Source organism: Rhipicephalus microplus, chromosome 3 (genome assembly GCF_043290135.1).
Source record: "Rhipicephalus microplus isolate Deutch F79 chromosome 3, USDA_Rmic, whole genome shotgun sequence".
NCBI classification, from domain to species: Eukaryota; Metazoa; Arthropoda; class Arachnida; order Ixodida; family Ixodidae; genus Rhipicephalus; species Rhipicephalus microplus.
In genome coordinates, this window is record NC_134702.1 from 285,736,792 (window position 1) to 285,755,307 (window position 18,516).

Sequence of the window (18,516 nt, forward strand, 5' to 3'; positions counted from 1 at the left end):
TAGCAGACTTTACCCAGGCAGCACGCCGCCGTTGGACCAATCTTGGACCAACATCGGCTAACATCGGCACCGACGTCGGGCCGACGTCGGAAGTGCAACTTCTTCCAATGTCGGGCCGACGTTCAAGCCAATGATGGGCCGACGTTTTGCCGATGTTTTAGCCAGTATGCAACCAACATTGGGCCGACGAAGGCCCATCGTATTGCCGACAAAGCTGCCAATGTTCGGCCAACATTGGGCCATATTTCAGCCAATCACATGCCATTTTTACGCCGATGTTCGCTGCACGACGAATATTGGCTACGGATGTACGGCCGACATTGGACCAATCCAGGGCCACATTGCAGCCAATGAAAGGCCGTTATTACACCGATGTTTCCTGCACGACGAATATTGGCTACTGATTGGCTTGCCATTATGTAACCATTATTAGTAGAGAATTTTTCTTACCGGAAGATTTAAACAATATGCCTCGATGACCCGCTCTTGTAGTTTTGCAGCCCTGTATACTTGGGGCAACAGAAAATTGAATGCTGAGAACTGAAAACAGTTACTCGATCTATTTCATCTTTTATATGTCATTCCCTTTGCTAACACTAGAAGTGTAGTTTATTTTTTTTACCAATTTATTTTTTGCAATAGGGAGTGCTTTATTTGGTACTGGTATTTGGTACAGCAGATCGAAAAAAGTCGTTAGGAAGTAAATGCTGAAAGCGTATGTCCCCCACTTGCAATCCCCACATATGTCCCCCACATGATAATCGAGAATATTCATACAGTTTAGAGCATTTTTTTGTAACTAAAACATGGTGATGGTGCTTCTGATTCAGCATAAGCTAGCCGAACAGTGCACCACCGACAGTCTGCAGACCATTTATTCTTTGTTTTTTTTATTTATTTGGTACAACAAAAAATGTATACATTGAAAAATATATATACACAACTAAAAAAGGCCCGCTCTACTGCAGGTCAGGTTGCGTTGGGGGCACAGTGGCAGTGGTGCTGTCAAGGCCCTGGCTGCTGTGGCTGGGCAGGAAGCCAGCTGCCGCGAGCAGCCGATAATCTGCACTCTGAGAGTAGGGATCATCGGGCTGCTCCACAACAAATGCTTCTCTGAAGCGCCGCTTCCTGCCCCCACAGCGATCACCAGACCCTGGCAGCCACCTCTTAATAAAGTTGAGGGCCTCCGCCTGGTCGCACCCTGCTTTTTGGCAGATGACATCTGCATACAAGAACAGAAATACCATAGTACACATGAAGCACTGCAGTACAGAGAATACACATGGTAACACACACATAAAACAATGAACAAGTTAAACCTGTCACTAATCTACAGAGCCTCAGGTTCACAAAGGCCCTTTTCCCTTTTCTGCCATGAAGGCTGTACAGCACTTGCACGTCATGTGCCAATACAGCCTTCATGGCATTCACACCAATTTCTCGGAGGCCACGTCCCCCAATCTGCAGGAGGTGCTTGCGCTGTAAAAAAATGCAAGAAGCATAGATGGGGTAAACGCAACAGCACATCGAAATGTTTTCATGATAAAAATCTGCAAGAAGAGGACACTGAAAACAACAACTTGAATTTTCGGGCATCACAACATTTCATTGTTTTTTTACGCTAACTTCAACTCACTTGACCTAAAATGGTTTCCACATCAGCCCTCTCACACTCAGTGTGAGAACCTTTCAGAGTCCTTCTCTGAATGCAGTTTTGCTGTTATGAAATCAAATACAACACTGTTATAACCCTTAATAAATATTGATTCTAGCTATGAACTAGTATAATTACTTTGTACAGTGCTCAAATTCCAATACACATTTCTTTGAGGTTACAATGTCTTTGCCTGAATGTTGACCAGGAGTAGCTTCTACAGGTGAAAAACGATAAAGTATGTGGAATTCAAAAAGAAGCTAGGACATGTTTTTAATCAATGCATTGTAAGCAGAGCACAACAAGATAAATGAACATGATCAAGGCGTACTAAGAGGCAACCTTAGAGCGACCAAATCTTGGTCATAGATGAAACTGATAGAAAAATAAAGGTCGCACTAGATGGTCGCACCATTTGCTGTCTACATTTTTCTGTGATAGCCAACAAAGAGGCATGTCGCTTTAGAAATCTCATCACAATAAACAAAGGTGCATTTTTCTTCACCCTGCGAAATGGGGTGCATGTTAGATTTTTAAAAAAGTAAGAAATCGGCTAACACAAGGCAGGGTGAACTGTAGCTCAAAGTAGAGAGAGCCGCAGCGGACACGAAATAGGGTGATAAATGAACAAAATTGCTGAATGTCTGTTTTAAGCAGGCTATTGCTAGTCACTGCCCATCAAACACACGATGCCGCCTACATCGTCTGCTAGCTTAGGACAGTTCACTCGGACTTCACAGACTATAGTAAATACAGTCGAATCTCATTAATTCCAACACACTTAATTCGAACTGACGCTGTGGTCCTATGAAAGCTATACCGCACTCCGAAAATGCTCTCAGCACCCCGCCCAATCCTGCGGTGGCACTTCAGACACCTCATCGCTGTGCTTAAAGAAGAAAATGAAGAAAAGGAAAGAAAAGACTGCGATGGAATGTTTGCCAAATGCCAATCTGCGACATTCCTGTGCCACGCTTCGGCTTTTTCCGTCCCTGCCACGTAGAGACCCTTCTCCTCTTAACACTGCGCACGAAGAGAAAGAGGGGAAAAAAAGCTGTCGCAGAGAGTGGGCTCTCTCTCATGCCGATCTGCAACGCGCCGGTGTCACGCTTCCCTGTTTTTCGTTCCTGCTATGTAGAGACTCTTCTCCTTTCAACACCGCGCATGAAGAGAAAAAAAAAAAGCTGCCGCGGAGTGTTTCTCTCTCGAGTGCCTATCTGCTTTTCTCCAGGTGAAGACGCTCCTCCTTTCTCATCATGTGCTGGCCACGCTCCGGCTGCAGCGCAGATGGTAACAGTGGAAACACAGTTGTCTTCAAAGAGTGTCAGCACTGGACATTGCCGCGCGCAACTTCTATTGCCAGGAGAATACTGAAGCCGAAGTACAAATGCTTTGCAAACTGCACGCAAAACTTGTTGACTCGTTGCAAGGCCAACGTGTACAGACATGTATTGACTACTTTAATTAATGACGGATGTCCTGTAATTTGTGAATAAAACTTCTCCATGCACATGCATCACTGCATGGTGAGCCCTCCGCTCAATTACCGTATTTACTCTATTCTACCGCGCCCTCGATTGTAATGCGCACCCGGTTTCCACGACAAAAAAAAAAGAAAAAAAAAAAAGAGAAAAAACAAGACATCAGTTGCAACGCGCACCCTTTTTTCACGTTGGCCCGCTTGATCACACCACTCGGGAAAACGACAATTTTTGAGAGCGTCTTCCGTTTAAATATGAAGTACGGGGGAAGCTTATGCCTATCTGACGTGCAACGGAGCATTGCTGTCACTAGTTTTACCGTCGCCCGATGTCAGTACACAAACTTGCTTCGCCCCTTTCTCCTAGACGGTTGTGGTGCCAGGCATGTTGAAGTAAAGAGGCGTGTGATCGGCATTCCCGATTTGCCCAAGCAGGTAGCCGTTGTTGTGCCGCAAGTTTAGGAGGAACCGCTGAAGACTCTGAAGCTTTTCTTCGTACTCCTCCGGCAACTTCCGGCATATGCCCGTTCGCCTTCGGAGGGAAAAGCCTTTTCTCTTCATAAAGTTCGTTAGCCAGCACCTGCTCGCTTTAAAATGGCTCTGCATTAGCCCTTTTTCTAAGGCTAACTGCATAGCCTGCACTTGGAGCAGTTCTGTCGTCACGGGCCGCTGTGCCGCTCACTGCTTAAGGGGGGACGTGGCAAGTAAAACTAATTTTTTTATTAATGTACTGTTTGTGATGAAACTTGGTGTGTGTATGTGGATGATTGTGAGGATTCCAAATATGAAAACCGTTTTCAAATACCTCTTGTACTTTTTGAGTTACAAGCATAATTATACTAATTAATGCTCTTCACACTTAAAGAGATAATTATTGCTAAATGAAATTATTTTTTCATATTATTATGTTCCCAAAGCATCAACTTGTGCAGAGAAGCTATTAGTTGATTTTTCTAGTTCTTGTAACCATAAATAAAATTTCCAAAACATGGATGTTGTTTTGCGCACACATCGCAGTAATTATAAAATGTGTTCTAAAAATTTTAAATGATGAGTAAGAAGAGAGATAAAGCTTTATTGCACTGCTAAAGGCCTCCTGAGCCTAGTGCAAAAAACGGAACGACTCTATCAGTCTTTGTTAGAAAATGACAGATGTTCTAGCGAAGGCACATAGGCGAAAATCAAGAGTTGAGAAAACTGACTTTGAAAGTTCACTCTTGTTTGGAAGTTCACAACATGCCTAAAACACTCAGAATCCTCCTGGGCAGTAATCCTGAGATGCTGTGGCCTTGGCCTCTGTAGAGCGCAACCCAGTTTTGCGCTTCTTTGTCGTGGAACAATGCGCCTTTTGAGCCCTCTTTACCCTTTTGGCATCCTTTTCGGCTGCTCGCCGCAAAGAGCAGTCTCCTGGATTGAAGCCCAGTTGAGCAGTGATCTCTTGCAGCGCACTCTTGCAGCCACCATTGAAACGGCAGACTGCATCTGCAACTGCACTTTCCACACTTCGAAGGGAGGCGAACTGGCTCTTGGACTGGAGTGACCAAATGAGGCTGTTCATACTCTCCACAGCGTTCTGGGTTTTTCCCTGCGCACACCTTTCAAGGAGCTCTTTGTTCGAGAGGCGCTTGTAGATTGGCAGCAGTGCCACTCGCACGTGAGGGGGCAGTTTATGTTTGTGAGGCGGCAGCGGCTCTCCCTTGGCCAATGCCTGATTGTGCGGGCACCAGGAGTCAGTCCCACTTGGGCACAGGTCGTGGTGTGGATCCTGGTCTGTGGATGTTACATGGTAATAAGTGGCCATGATGGCCCTCTCCATGCCAGGAACATCGTTGGGGTGGCTCTTAATGGCCCAGCCATAATAATTCGTCAACTTCTTTATAAGGCCCTGCGTCAGCCGGCCTTTGCCACCCATGCTCAGTCCTCGGCCTTTGGATTTGTGCTCATCAAGAAGGTTGCGCAAGGAAGTGCCCATTCTTTTTTTCACATGGTTCACACACTCCTGTTTCTTAATCAACATGTAGCCATACACCTTGTCTTGCGTGAGGGCAAGGTACGTACGGCTGTCACCGTCGCAGAGCACATTGATGTATCGAAGCTTGTACTTGGTAAACGATCTTTCAAACATGATCCTCGCTGCTTCTACTTCCATTTGGCCTGCATTAGCATCGGTGTTCTTTTGGCACTGTGGCTTGTGTTTCTCAAGCCACTCCTCATAGTTGTCGTCACCAGGCTTGGGGCCAACAGCACAGCCTTGGCAGTAGTTGGACAGGACACAGTGGTCCAAGACCAAGCCTGTGTACAACTCGATTACACAGCCCACGCCAATATGACTTCTGTGCCCCCTCGTCATCCACGTGCCGTCGTAAATGACGTCAATGTTGCCTGGCACTCCTCCTAGGTCCTTGTAAATGTCATGCACCTTCTGTGCACTTTCTGCTTCAATGCGGGTGGCAGCTGATGTGGTGGCAGGGTGGCTGTACTTCCTTTGCAGTCTCTGGTAGGACTTGTGGTGCAGTGCTCGATGCGAAATGTCCATCGCAGAAAAAATGTCATTTATGGCAGATTGTTTTCTGCCAACTGACTGCACAGCCCTCAAAGCACGCACGTTTACCTCAAAGGGGTTCGTTTTTTGTTGCCCGGAGCACCTCGGGGACGACCACGCACTGTTCACTATGCCACAATTGTCACAAAAAAGTTCCATCCTCGCCGCGAGTCCAAGGCAGTGCGTAGTCTCGAGGCGTATCGACCCTTCGTCGCACTTGTTGCACTTTACTGACGAAAGCAGACCGTTCAGCATCTTCTTATTTACAATGAAGAATGTGGAGTCCTTACCGCCGTCATTTTCGTCGCAGCCTTCGTTCAGAAGCTCGAGCTTCCGCTTTGAAGCGGACTTCGATGCTACGGCATCCAAAACATCCCGCCTTGTCTGCGCCCGCTGCGCGATTTCTTCACTGCTCGGAATCTGGGCCGAAACTCGCGATAGAATGTTCGACGCGCGCACGCCCGGAGTTGCAACGGCTGCCGACGCGGTGCCACCGCAATCGGGTTCGCGAGAGCGTCCATCACGGTCGACGGCATCCGGCGGTCTGACATACGACGATGTGGCACCTTCCACACTCTCGGCCTCACAACAATCAGCGAAGGGTCTGAGTAGAGGCTCCGTGACGCTTGAAGAGCATGCTCCGTCCGGAACTGCGACTGGGACGGCAGCCGCAGTCGTCTGCCCTTTGTTCCAAGCTTTCCGACGCTTGCCGTACTTGTGGACGCTCCGGAACTTTTTTTGCGACAACATAGCACCGCAGTATGAGCAAGCACTCAGAAGAGACCACCGATGTAAACAAAGCTTGGTAAAAAAAGCACGCGAACTATCACAAAAACAGCAAACTGGCAAAAAACGAAGCGCACGCCGGATGATTCTCGACACGGCGGCCGCAGATGCGCTCGCGCTTCCAAGGTTGCCAAGGTGCGCGGCGCAGCTTTGACCAGTAAGAGGTCGCGCCTGCTACCACGTGACCCGCGCAGCCAATTGCCGTTCTTCGTTTTCGTTTTTTTACTTGCTCCTCGCGCTTTTATTTTCACTCGGCGAAATACGAGACCGCGACCATCGGGAAGCCGGCTCTCTCCTCTTTCCAAAGCTACCAAAATGGCGGCCCACGGTCAACAACTTGGCGCGTTTGTGCGGCGTGAACAACACCGTTTCAGGGGCTTTTTTTTCGCACTTTTCGGCGACTAGCCTCGGCAAAAACACTATTTGCGGGATTTGTAGCGCACGTTTCGCTGTAATATTTTAGAACAAGGAAGTTGAAGGTCTGAAGATTACGAAAAAAAATAAATCAGAAAATCGCATATTTTGACCAAAATCGGCACTTTACTTGCCGCGCCCCCCCTTAATCACATACTCACCGAGCAGCTCTTCAATTTGTGGAAACCGACCCTGCTGTGGTCCACTGAAGCCTTTGCGTGAATCTTTGCTGTCGACAATATCCTGCTTTTGTTTCCGCCAGTCCCGCACGCACGTTTCGGGAACTTCGAATAACCACGATGCGGCCCGATTTCTGTCCGTTCCGGCACACGCGATGACTTTTCTATTAGAAGCGGCATTGTGGTGCACTCGTCGAATTTTTGGAGTCGGCCCTACCATGCCGTCGATGCTAATGTACTACAAGATGACGAACTCCTCAGCACACGTATGAAGTACCGCACATGGGAAACACATAGGCAGAAATGACCGACGCGCCATGCCGACGCACGTAGGGGGCGGCCATTTTGTAAGTGGCGATGGCAATAGAATGACCATATTCATTTTTTTTTTTTTTCGTACTCGATTCTAACGCGCATGCGATTCATGAACTTTCTTAACCGGAAAAAGGTGCGTGTTAGATTCAAGTACTTACGGTAACTTTCATTATTTTGAACTTCTTTTAATTTGAACAAATTTTCTGGCCTCTTTGAGTACGAATTATTCATATTCGACTGTAATACAATAGCTCATGAGATTACCTGGCTAGCTTGTTTCATGAAACACAGTATCTTAAAGCAGTACTAAATTTCTGCATGTTACATAGGCATATTAAAAATCAAGAAATACACACCAAAGCCGCAGCCACAGCTTCACTCTGCACAGCTGCCTCTGCTGCCTCCACGTCTCCAATTGTACCAGCAGGCAGCCGGGGAAGGTCAGAAGGGGGCTGTGCTGGCTGGGCGTGCTGAGGCATGGACAAGAGCCGTACCTCGAGCTTCAGCTGTCGCACCTCCTGCAGAACCTCTCTTTGTTGCTGCCGGATGCCAAGTTCGATCTGCAGGATCCGTAGCAACAGAGCTGAAACATACAAGAGTACATACTATATTTACTCTCACAATTTGCATCCTCACATAATTTGCTCACCAGTATAATTAGCCAGCCTGCTTTACTACGAGAAACTTTTTGCTCGCATACTTTGCCCTCCCCAACCAGCCCGAGCCACCTTGCCAGCACACACACAGACACATTTGACTTCATGATGCTCTGGTCAGGCACATCTCTTGTCGAGCAGGCGAGTGCAGTCTTACACAAAATGGGCCGAGTGCAAGGTTCCTTCTTCCATGAACTTTTATGCTTTCCCTAGAATATCGAACTTGAAAACCGTAACCTGTTTATGTGTAGTCCGAAACGCCTAAAGGTTTGCCTCCTATCTTCCCACCTCTTCCACGGCAAGAATGTATTCCCGAGACACAGCACAGATGTTGAACGCGTGCAAGGACCTGTCACATCAACTATATGAGGCAGGTTTTCGCACTCATTTTCTTTTTTTTTTTTTGGTTTCGCCATCTGGCCATTGCGTTTTTACCGTTCCTTGTAATAGGCTACAATAATTATATACGAGGCAGATTGCTGTTATAAAGCTTACCGAAGAAAACTGAAACCGTGCTACCGCTAAGCACATCAGCGTGGAGTTCTTCGACATGCAATATTCAGTATGGGAGCCAGCAGAAGAGTGCGTTGAATAAGACTTAGCATAGAAGCTTGGGTGTGTTGGTTAGATATCGGAGGGAACACAACGCAATAGAAGACTGGGACAAGGAATGGACACACACACACATGAAGGGCGACACACAGAGCACTGTGTTGGCATCGCGCTTCCTTGTCTGCATCTTACTTTGCGTTGGGTTCCCGACAATTATTGGAGAGTACTTATGTTCTCTGGTATAACCTTGTCGTGGGAACTGGTTTTTGTGAGCAATGTTCGGAAGAACTTCAAGAAAATGGGGGCATTTGAACAGGCTTCGCAAACAAATGACAATCCGCTTTGAGACAGCTGTGACAGCGCCTGCAACATATATTCCCATTCCCAGTTGGGCTTTTAGGCCAGCGATTCCTACTAGCTTCGCACATAACCGGATCGACAAAAAAAGTACACATAATACGCGAGTACATACCGCATTTGACTCTGTAGCTTTGATGAACCAGGCAGATACACAAATTTATCCAAAGCTCCACTGATTCTATTGCAAAATTATTCAACAAACAAATTGCGATTTTATCCATGTTACTATACGATTGTGGCACTTTACCATTGCAGCTTTCCAGGAGGCACACATAGTGCAGCGTTAGTTCACCACTCGCAGTTAATTGTATGCAGTGGGTTGCTCACAGCAACTGACTGCATGCAATGGTGAACATCTTGCATGCTTGCACCGCTGTTTCAGCATGCTTGCTGCTTCCCATACGGCTATCAATTGATGTTCACAAAATTGGGAAGATGAAGAAAGACTACACAGTGCCCTCTGGCCACCCTATACTCCAAACCTCCAGCCAACAAACAAACAAAAGAAACAGAAATATGCAAATGAATATTATTCCTAATGCAGCTGGAATGGAGTGTAGTTTTCACCAACTCTGTGTGTTAAGTCAATATGGAGTGAGTTAACTCCATGAAGTAGCTTTTCTCATAACAGTGTTCACTCTATTGTAACACAAGGAGTGACTTCATAGCATCTAGAAGGAAAAATAGAATCTTCAGTATTTGATAGAAATGTGAGGCTCTACCTTAAAACAACAATAATCTGGAAAAAGAACTCATTACATTCGAAAAAAAAAAAAAGGTAGCACAGTTGATCCCCTTTACAAGAGACACTGATGTAACAGACAAACGGGGATAAGAGGCACCAGTGTGCAGGCTGACATTTGGCCCATCATGCATCAGGCACTCCGTAGATGCGCCTGTGCAGACGGGAGCCCTGCAGTCAAGCATGCTGAGCAAGACTGTTGACCACTGTACAATGACACATTGCCACAAATTTTCAAAACTTCATTTCACAGACTTCTGCAAAAGCTTCTTACAGTCTTGCATAATTTTTGCACAAGCTTCTCTCATTCTTGCGTGATTTTCGTCAGAATATATAAGTGTTGGAAGTTGTATGTCCCCAAAAACTTGCACAATACAAATAGCATACATTAAAGTCTATCACTTAATACGTGCATAGTGTAACAATGAAAGGAAACTCACGCATGGTTTGCTCCGAGCCTTCCCCGTGCGGTGCCTCCTTGAGCCTTGGAGAGCACTGTACAGCTAGAGCAAAGTAGCATCGATCCAGTGTTAATGGCAGGTTAACAAGACAACAAAACTAACCCCCATATTCATAAACGCTCCCCGACTCGACTTTCACCCTTCACTTAACAGAGTTGAGCACTGTGCCGCTGCTCGTTTGAAAGCGACGCTGCGCTACTTGAGAATCACAGCAGATTATTGCTGACATGCAGCGACTTTCTCTGCTTAGAGACGGCGCTCCCACCAGCCATCTCAAGTGAAGGTGAAGCGTTGAGTGGAGGGACGTTCTAGAATACGGGGGTAAGATTGGTTGCAAGAACACTACAATAGACACAATTTTTACACTTCATCTATATTGTACAGCCACACACATTCTGCATCCTTATAATGCAACATATACATACAGGCTTATAAAGTAAACACTGTAGGCTGCTCAAATAACACCTACACAATAAATTACCCAAACGTGGCCATGCGCAAAGTACTTTTATTTGAAACTCACAAAACTTTTGCGGTGATGGAGAATAAATAAGACAGGTTACGCTTGGAGGCACATGAGACCTTCGCAGCTTTCATAAAGTACAAAAAACAATATGGTGTGTGTGTATGTATGTACGCATGAAGCTTCGGCCTTTACATACGGTTTCTTGAAAGTATCTACTATTAATTTTATGGCACCTGTGTCCTTCAGCGCAATTGAAAGCCTGCTGATCAGTGTGTGTAATTGTGGAATAGTTACATGAAAAATGGCGTGAAACACCTAAAATCAAATTTTTCTAGCTAGGAAATATGCAGCTGTGTATACACAACACATGCTGCAAACAGTGGGAGGTGACCACAAGAGTGATTTGAGTGTAAGCGGCAGTATTCCGCATTCATGCACCCCGCCATTTTCAACTGTTGCCCAAAAGCAGCACCACTTCAGCGTGCTTTCTTTTTTTTACATCATAAACAGCACGGAATACAGCGAGGATGAAAACAACATATGCAATTAAATTTTGAGCACTATTTATGGTGCGCATGATTGATTGATATGTGGGGTTTAACGTCCCAAAATCACTATATGATTATGAGAGACGCCGTAATGGAGGGCTCCAGAAATTTAGACCACCTAGGGTTCTTTAACGTGCACCTAAATCTGAGCACACGGGCCTACAACATTTCCGCTTCCATTGGAAATGCAGCCGCCGCAGCCGGGATTCGAACCCGCCCCCTGTGGGTCAGCAGCCGAGTACCTTAGCCACTAGACCACCGCGGCGGGGATGGTGCGCATGAAAAAAAAAAAAAAAGGCCTTTGTACAACGACGAATTCATAATTTGCCTTCACGGACCTTCTGTTAGGCTGCACCACATACAGATTTTTCGTGGCTTTCAAAAGAGATTTGAAAAAAAATAATAACCGTGTTTACTCTTGTCATGAGCGCACTCACTAAGTCACCCTCATTTCAGTCGCCAAAATTTTGAATTTTTTTTCTTCCACATATTAAACACACACCCTACGTTCATCCGCTGCAGTCCCACGGGCTCCCCCCCCTTGCCGCCTTCGCTCGCTGCCACATGCCATTTTATTTTTGTTTCTACTTGTTCACGGCACGTCCCCTGTCTTTTTTAATTATCTGTTGTAACATATGTGGCATTATCTTGTTCCCGAGGTGCCACAGGTGCTCTGCTATGTAGATGCACCATTAAACTAGTATTTTTGATCAACTGTGCATTTCTGATGTTTACCTTGCAAGTACGTAAAACTGGCATGCTTCTTGATCTACGATACACATGTGGCTTGTCTCACTTTAAAGCAAAAGTTAACATACAATGGTGTAAATGCTTACAATTTGAAATATTGAGGCACCAGCACACCGGAGATGATCATATGGTAAAGAAACGAGTGCTGCCTTATTACTGGCAAGTTGTCACTTATATGTACAAATAAATTTTGAGCAAAAAAGTACAAAAGCACAGCGAGGCTATGATGTGGTTCAACCTGTGGATTCGCTTCATTTATCACGCCATATGATGAAGCTTCCTTTGGTAAAACTGCCCAGATAAGGAAAAAAGTTTGCTGTCCAATACAGCAACTATACAAAGTGTGCACGTGCATCTCGCAGCACCTTTTCGTCACTTCCGAAATGCGCCACCACCATGCCCGGGCACCAACCGAATCTATCGCCTACAACTGCCATGTTGTCTCCTCGTGCTTGCACCCGTTTAGTTTTGCCTCACGATGCAAGTTTGAGGAATTATGAGCTGCTAGTGAGGCAAGTTGATTTAGTAGTCCACGCAGAGGGAGCAGAGCTTAGGGTGTTTCTTCGCTGAAAGTTATAACCTAAAATTGAGAACGCACATTCTGATTTTCCTAAAAGTACCAGCGTATTTGGCTGGTGCAGATTAACAAAAGCTACTTGAAGAAACTTTGCAATATTTGCACCTTCAGGTGCAACTTCATTACGGGTAAGTGCCATAGCCAAGTATTTACCTGCAAACAGATATAGCTTACCAAGATACTGTACATACAAACTTGTCTGCAGTTAAAACCATGATGGCGAGGAAGGCGGTTAAAATCGTGATGGCGATCGCGGAGATTCGGTATTGCATTGAAACAAACTATAAAGAATGAGAAACAATATTAGTTCACTTTGAAGTATAGCCGATCGGTTCAAGTTGGGCGTCAGGATTTTTTTTAATTAGTCAATTAATTCTATACACGGTCTCTATCATGTTCAGTGACTCCACTGTACAATAGCGTACAACAAAAGCAAAATACAAAGTGAAGTGTGTCAAAGCATACGCGAAAAATAAAGTGATGACTGGCATTACCGCGGCACACACCACGCAAAGTCGCTATCTGCCTTGTATAATATTTTCCTCGACTATTTCCACAAATTGCAATCAAAGAGGCTCAAGCTCAACATCAGCATTGTTTAAAACACTTGGGGGGGGGGGGGGCATTGCTACTTTGGTGGCGTAGGCCGTGACAATATATTTATAATATTATATCTCTTGTAAACTTGCCTAGCTCTGCACGACTAGTTTTCGATGGGAGCAGCTGCGCTTCGCACATCCACTCTTAAAATTGCAGCTCGAGAGATTTTGAGCTTTCACTTGTTTTTGGGCCAGGCAATTCGTAGTGAAAGCAAGATAATAGGCCCTCATAGGTTGTGGCGGGCAGCCGGTGTACGCCGTGGCTGGTGTATGTGTTGCACATCATGATTATCTGGTCTTGTATCGAGTGAACGAGCGAGGCCTTCCTAATCCAATGAGCTCGTTAAAGTAAGACAACAAAAAACCACAATGCTTCCACATCGTTCACAGCAACAGATGACGAGCCCCCAACAAACCGCACTGCAGCACGTGAACTGCCGTAGGTACCCAAGGGAGTTACTTGGGCATGGCGAGAGAGGGAGACAACGGCAGAAGTGACATCACAAGAACACTATGTACAAAGGGGACATTTAAAGACTTTTTTCCCATTTTTAAACTTCGTGCACTGTTGTATTTAGAATAGATGTATTTTGAATAGTTGTATTTGAAAAGAATAGTTGTATTTTGAAAAGGGCACTAATTCATAAGCCCAATGGTTCAAGGACGGGTGCATTTAGGGGGCCCATTTGACGTTTTACTTATGCCCTTCAAGAACTTGCTTACAGGGCCAAAGTCCTGTTTCAGAAAGAACACGCTAGTGCGTGGCCAGCAGTCCGTCAAGCATTAGTGCTGGTGAGATTTGGAAATGCAGCGCATGAGCATCCTCATCTGCTACTTCTCTGCTCATGCTCTCGGAGCTTACTTGCGAGGCACGGTCCTTCGCACTTTTCATTTTCACACTGTAAATCAACTGATACCAACTCTGCCTTCCATTATTTATTAAACCAATATTTCATGGTCACGTGGACGAGCTTAAAATGTTTTCTACATCAGACCTGAACAGCATTTTGAGTCATCGAAACTTGCTAGTTGCAGCGAGCATTATGCGAAAAATATGATGTGCTTTACGGTGACAACTTGCAAAACACTGCAGCAACGATTAAAATCATGCATTTTTTGTGCTCACAGGAAATCCCTGAAGCAGGAGGCACTGGGCTAGATAAATTGCGCAGCTAAAATACGGATGCGCTTTCCAATGCTGTCATGCGTACAGGCGGAGAAATGGCAGACAAAACTGGGCGCACCCCGATTCTATGCGCATGCGTCCCATTCACAAGCCTCGCTGCCAGTTAGCACCACATGGCTCACTGTCCATGAGCTCGCTTGTTTCCTGTAACAGTGGACCATACGGTACACCTATTTAAAAACAAGGATAGAATGTATATAATGCAGCATCTGATGAAGCCATGATGATGTGTTGCTGATGAAATCTGGAACTCTAGTTAGTACCCTTATTGTTAACCAGCCGACCGACTAGCAAAAAGATTTGCGACTGAAATGATGGCATCTACACCTGCCCTTAAATGGACACTGAACAAAGTTTTTGCCGCCGAGATTTTCAGCCAAAGTGAAAGATTGGGCCATGAAATTCATAGACAATAATAATTTCAAGCAGAAACTACGAACAAAATACTGAATTTAATGAGCCTTTTACAAAATGCCGCGTCTAGCTCTTAGACACGGCGTTTTCTAAAAGGTCGCGACATTCATTTTTCGAGTTTTTTTTTTTTGTTATTCAAGACAAATCTACGGTGCATTGTTCACAGAAAACAAAATTGCCTCGGTAAGATTTCTTTGCGAGCAGCTTACTAATTTTAAGGCAGGCGCGTTGATTCGTGAACTGAAGGATGCGAGTGATCGATCTTGCCTGCTAGTGGCTAGGCGACAAAGGCTTTACCTCATGTCCTGGTGTAGCTAAGTCACGCAAATGGAGCAGAAAATGTGCATTATCATTTATTTCACCTAAATATCACACGTATGTGACTTATTGCCGGTGACAGGTGATCAGGATGAAGTCGACAAGTTGCAAATCTGAACAAGAATTCACTCGAATGAAAAACCAACCTATACTCACGTGCACGGTGAAGTCGAACACGTCGTCCGTCAATGTTGTCGCTGATGCCCGAAGGAAAAGAGAAGAGGACAAGTGACGGGGTCGTCTCTTTCTATAAAGTCGGCGGAACTGCCAGAACGGCCAACACAAAAGGCATCGGGTTGACATTCCTCCATCTGGGCATCAGTCGCTCCACCCGGGCATGCAACTGCTACTGGTTCTATCCTCTTCCCGACATTGCAGTGTTGCTGCCATACTCGCGAACCTTTTTAAATTAAAGCACGCAATCATGTATTATCGTGCGCCATACTAAACTTAAAAACAGTGCGCCGGTACATGAGATCACGAAGCGCGGTCCACGCCATTACAAGAACAATTAGAGAAATGAAACAAAGAAAACAAAAATGTATAAAATATTTTGTCTCAATACGATCCGCAATCCAGTTTCCTGCAGCGGCTTTTGGCTCTGTATGAACGGCCAAGCCAGTGCCAAGCCAAGCTTGCGCCCCTGATCAGCTGTTTGTTTCCATCGAGAATTCAACAGTGAACTGGCAATTTGTTTAGATGATATTGCTAAAGGGCTTGAAATTGAATATTTCTCTACGTACTACTGCTGTACTTTTCCTCTCCGTTTCCTGATCACAGTGATGAGATTGAGGAGGTTACAATTTAGAAAACAGCTAGTGCAGCTCAAGCATTGCTAGTATCGCTGTTTCGGTAATAAAATGTTACAAAGATTTTGCCCCGCGACCTGCTTGCCGTGTTCGAGCACCCAGTAGAAATTTACGGTGCCGCGTTTGAAAGAGTTGAATAAAATTGCAATATTACGAACGGAAGGCTCTGAAGCAACATCGCATTTTATCAGGCCTACACCTCCCACACCTAGACGAGTAAAACTCGTCGATATTATCTTGCAAAGCTGTGTATAATATTTAAAACACATTCTTTAGCCCACGATGAATTGTTCTCTCGTGTGGCTTCTCCATTTGGTTCTGTCATGTTAACTTACAAAGGCAACTTTCCATATTTAGTCTCTTTAGATGTTGCAAAAGCTTGACACGTGGTGTGTATGCCATACTGATAATTCTCGTAACCTGGGTCCGCCTCTTTAAACAGCGTCGCACTTTATTGTTCACAATTGTGTTTGTTTTATACTGTAAGCCAGCTGTGTGATTTCATCAATATTCACGAGTGTTCCCTGACTATACAAACACGTGCGTATTATTTGGTGCGGTGCACGTTTGTATGTAGCAAAAAATGTCATTTCGTCAGCGTGTGTCTGCATACACTTGCATGCCCTGCAGTACGTGTACATAATTAATGCAGTAAGAACTGCAATGCATAGACTTGCATGGGACATATATTCCATGCACCCTCAGAGAAATGTTGTTTGTTATGAGCCTACTGTTTATCATTACGTTTTTTTTTTTTTCGTTAAAGTTTCATCTCCATATAAAGCAGCTGTATACAGGCACGAGCTTCAGCAGCTTCCTCGTTGTTCCATTTTAAATAAAAACACCAAGCCTACCCGAATCAATGATCTGTTTGCTATCATTACTGTTATGTGTTCTACGATGTACAGAAGGACAGTAGTATACAAAAAATAAGGAGGGAATTGAATGCCCTGCCTGCATGGCTGCGCCGTTTCACAAGATCAGGCGCTGCGCTGTGAAGTTTCCTACCGGCCTGCAGAAATTCAAGGGAGCGTACGATAGCTTGGTTCAAGAGGACTTGTGGGGAATACTAGACACACTGGGTGTAAAAGATGGAGTCACTAATCGTTTAAAGGAAATCTATAAAACTAACAAGGTATTTAAAAAGTGGGAAAAACAGGTATCCAAGCCCACAGTGGTGAAACGTGGACTTAGGCAGGCGTGCCCACTGTCACCCTTCTTGTTCATGATGTACCTACAAGGATTAGAGGCCAAATTAGAGGCAAGTAAACTTGGCTTCAACCTCTCTTTAGTCAAACAAGGAAAACTCATTGATCAGGCACTACCAGCATTAATCTACGCAGATGATATAGTGCTAATGGCCGACAACAAGGAAGATTTGCAGAGGTTGATGGACATCTGCGGTAATGAGGGAGATAGGTTAGATTTTAGATTCAGTTAGGAAAAATCAGTAGTCATGATTTTCAATGATAACAAAGGTAGTGAGCTTAGAATACAGGAAGTCACGCTAGAGATAACAGATAAATACAAATAACTGGGCGTATGGATATGCAATGGGACCGAGTACCTGAGGGAACACGAAATATGCGTGACGACTAAAGATAACAGGAATGCAGCAGTGATGAAAAATAGGGTACTGTGGAATTACAGTAGGTGTGATGTTGTGAGAGGAATATGGAAAGGGGTCATGGTTCCTGGGCTGACGTTCGGCAATGCAGTCTTGTGCATGAGATCAGAAGTTCAAGCAAGATTAGAAATTAAGCAACGTGGAATCGGTAGGCTGGCTTTAGGAGCTCACGAGAATACACCAAATCAGGGAGTACAAGGTGATATGGGATGGACATCATTTGAAGGCAGGGAAGCTAGCAGCAAGATAAAATTTGAGAAGCGATTGAGAGAAATGGGGGAGGAGCGTTGGGCCATGAAGGTTTTCAGCTGCTTGTACATGAAGAATGTCGAAACAAAATGGAGGAAGCCAACCAGGAAATTGACTGGTAAATACTTAGAAAACAGCAGGTGGCCAAACCAGAAAGAACTATCGGTTAAAAAGGAACTGCAGGAAACGGAGACTGACATGGGGAGAATTGGCATGATTAAGAAGTCTGCACTAGAGATCTATCGAACTTTTAAGCAGGAAATTGCCAAAGAAAGGATCTATGATAATACTCAGGGTAGTTCTCTACTGTTTGAGGCCAGGACGGGAGTATTGCGAACCAAGACATATCGGGCCAAATACGAAGGGGTAGACACAGTATGCAGTGCGTGTGAAGAGAAAGAAAAAACTGCCGAACACTTGACAATGCTCTGTAAAGGGCTTCACCTTATAGTTCAAGATGATGGCGCAGAGTTTTTCAAAGCACTGGTGTTTAGGGACAGGGAGGGCAAAATAGACTTTAAGCGGGTAGACTTAACTAGAAGGAGGTTATCTCATTGGTGGCTAAAGTAAAGACACGATTGAAAATTAAACCCTTCACTTCAAAGTACCCATCCAACTTTACTATTTAAAGGGGGAAAATAAATCTAGTGGTTAGTTCACTAAGCATTACGGCTATGTGGCGTTAGCCGCCGCCCGATCTAAAGGGTACAGCCACATCCATCCATCTATCCAGCCAAGAATATGCTCTCTGGCCTCTGGCTTGTTGCTCCAGGCCTAGTCAGGTAGATTTTCTGGCCTCACCGTTGGATTGTTTGCTCGGGTTGTGGCTTGC

The 18,516-nt window shown here is 45.1% G+C and overlaps 1 protein-coding gene across 3 annotated transcripts; it reads right to left on the minus strand.

Annotated features, from left to right (window-relative positions):
- Window positions 1-873: 873 nt before the first annotated feature.
- Window positions 874-15,828, minus strand: LOC142804304 (uncharacterized). Of its 3 annotated transcripts, none has more exons than XM_075891085.1 (4): window positions 15,156-15,828; window positions 10,121-10,175; window positions 7,727-7,953; window positions 874-1,222 (listed from the first exon to the last, which is right to left on the minus strand). In XM_075891085.1, the coding sequence occupies exons 1-4, from the start codon at window positions 15,300-15,302 to the stop codon at window positions 944-946; spliced, it is 708 nt and encodes a 235-aa protein (XP_075747200.1). In that variant the 5' UTR covers window positions 15,303-15,828; the 3' UTR covers window positions 874-943. The 3 variants fall into 3 exon arrangements, with proteins under 3 accessions (XP_075747200.1, XP_075747201.1, XP_075747199.1); XM_075891086.1 differs by having other exon boundaries at window positions 10,121-10,183; window positions 15,156-15,295; XM_075891084.1 differs by lacking the exons at window positions 7,727-7,953; window positions 10,121-10,175; window positions 15,156-15,828 and adding an exon at window positions 1,320-7,720 and having other exon boundaries at window positions 1,087-1,222.
- Between the last annotated feature and the right edge of the window lie 2,688 nt (window positions 15,829-18,516).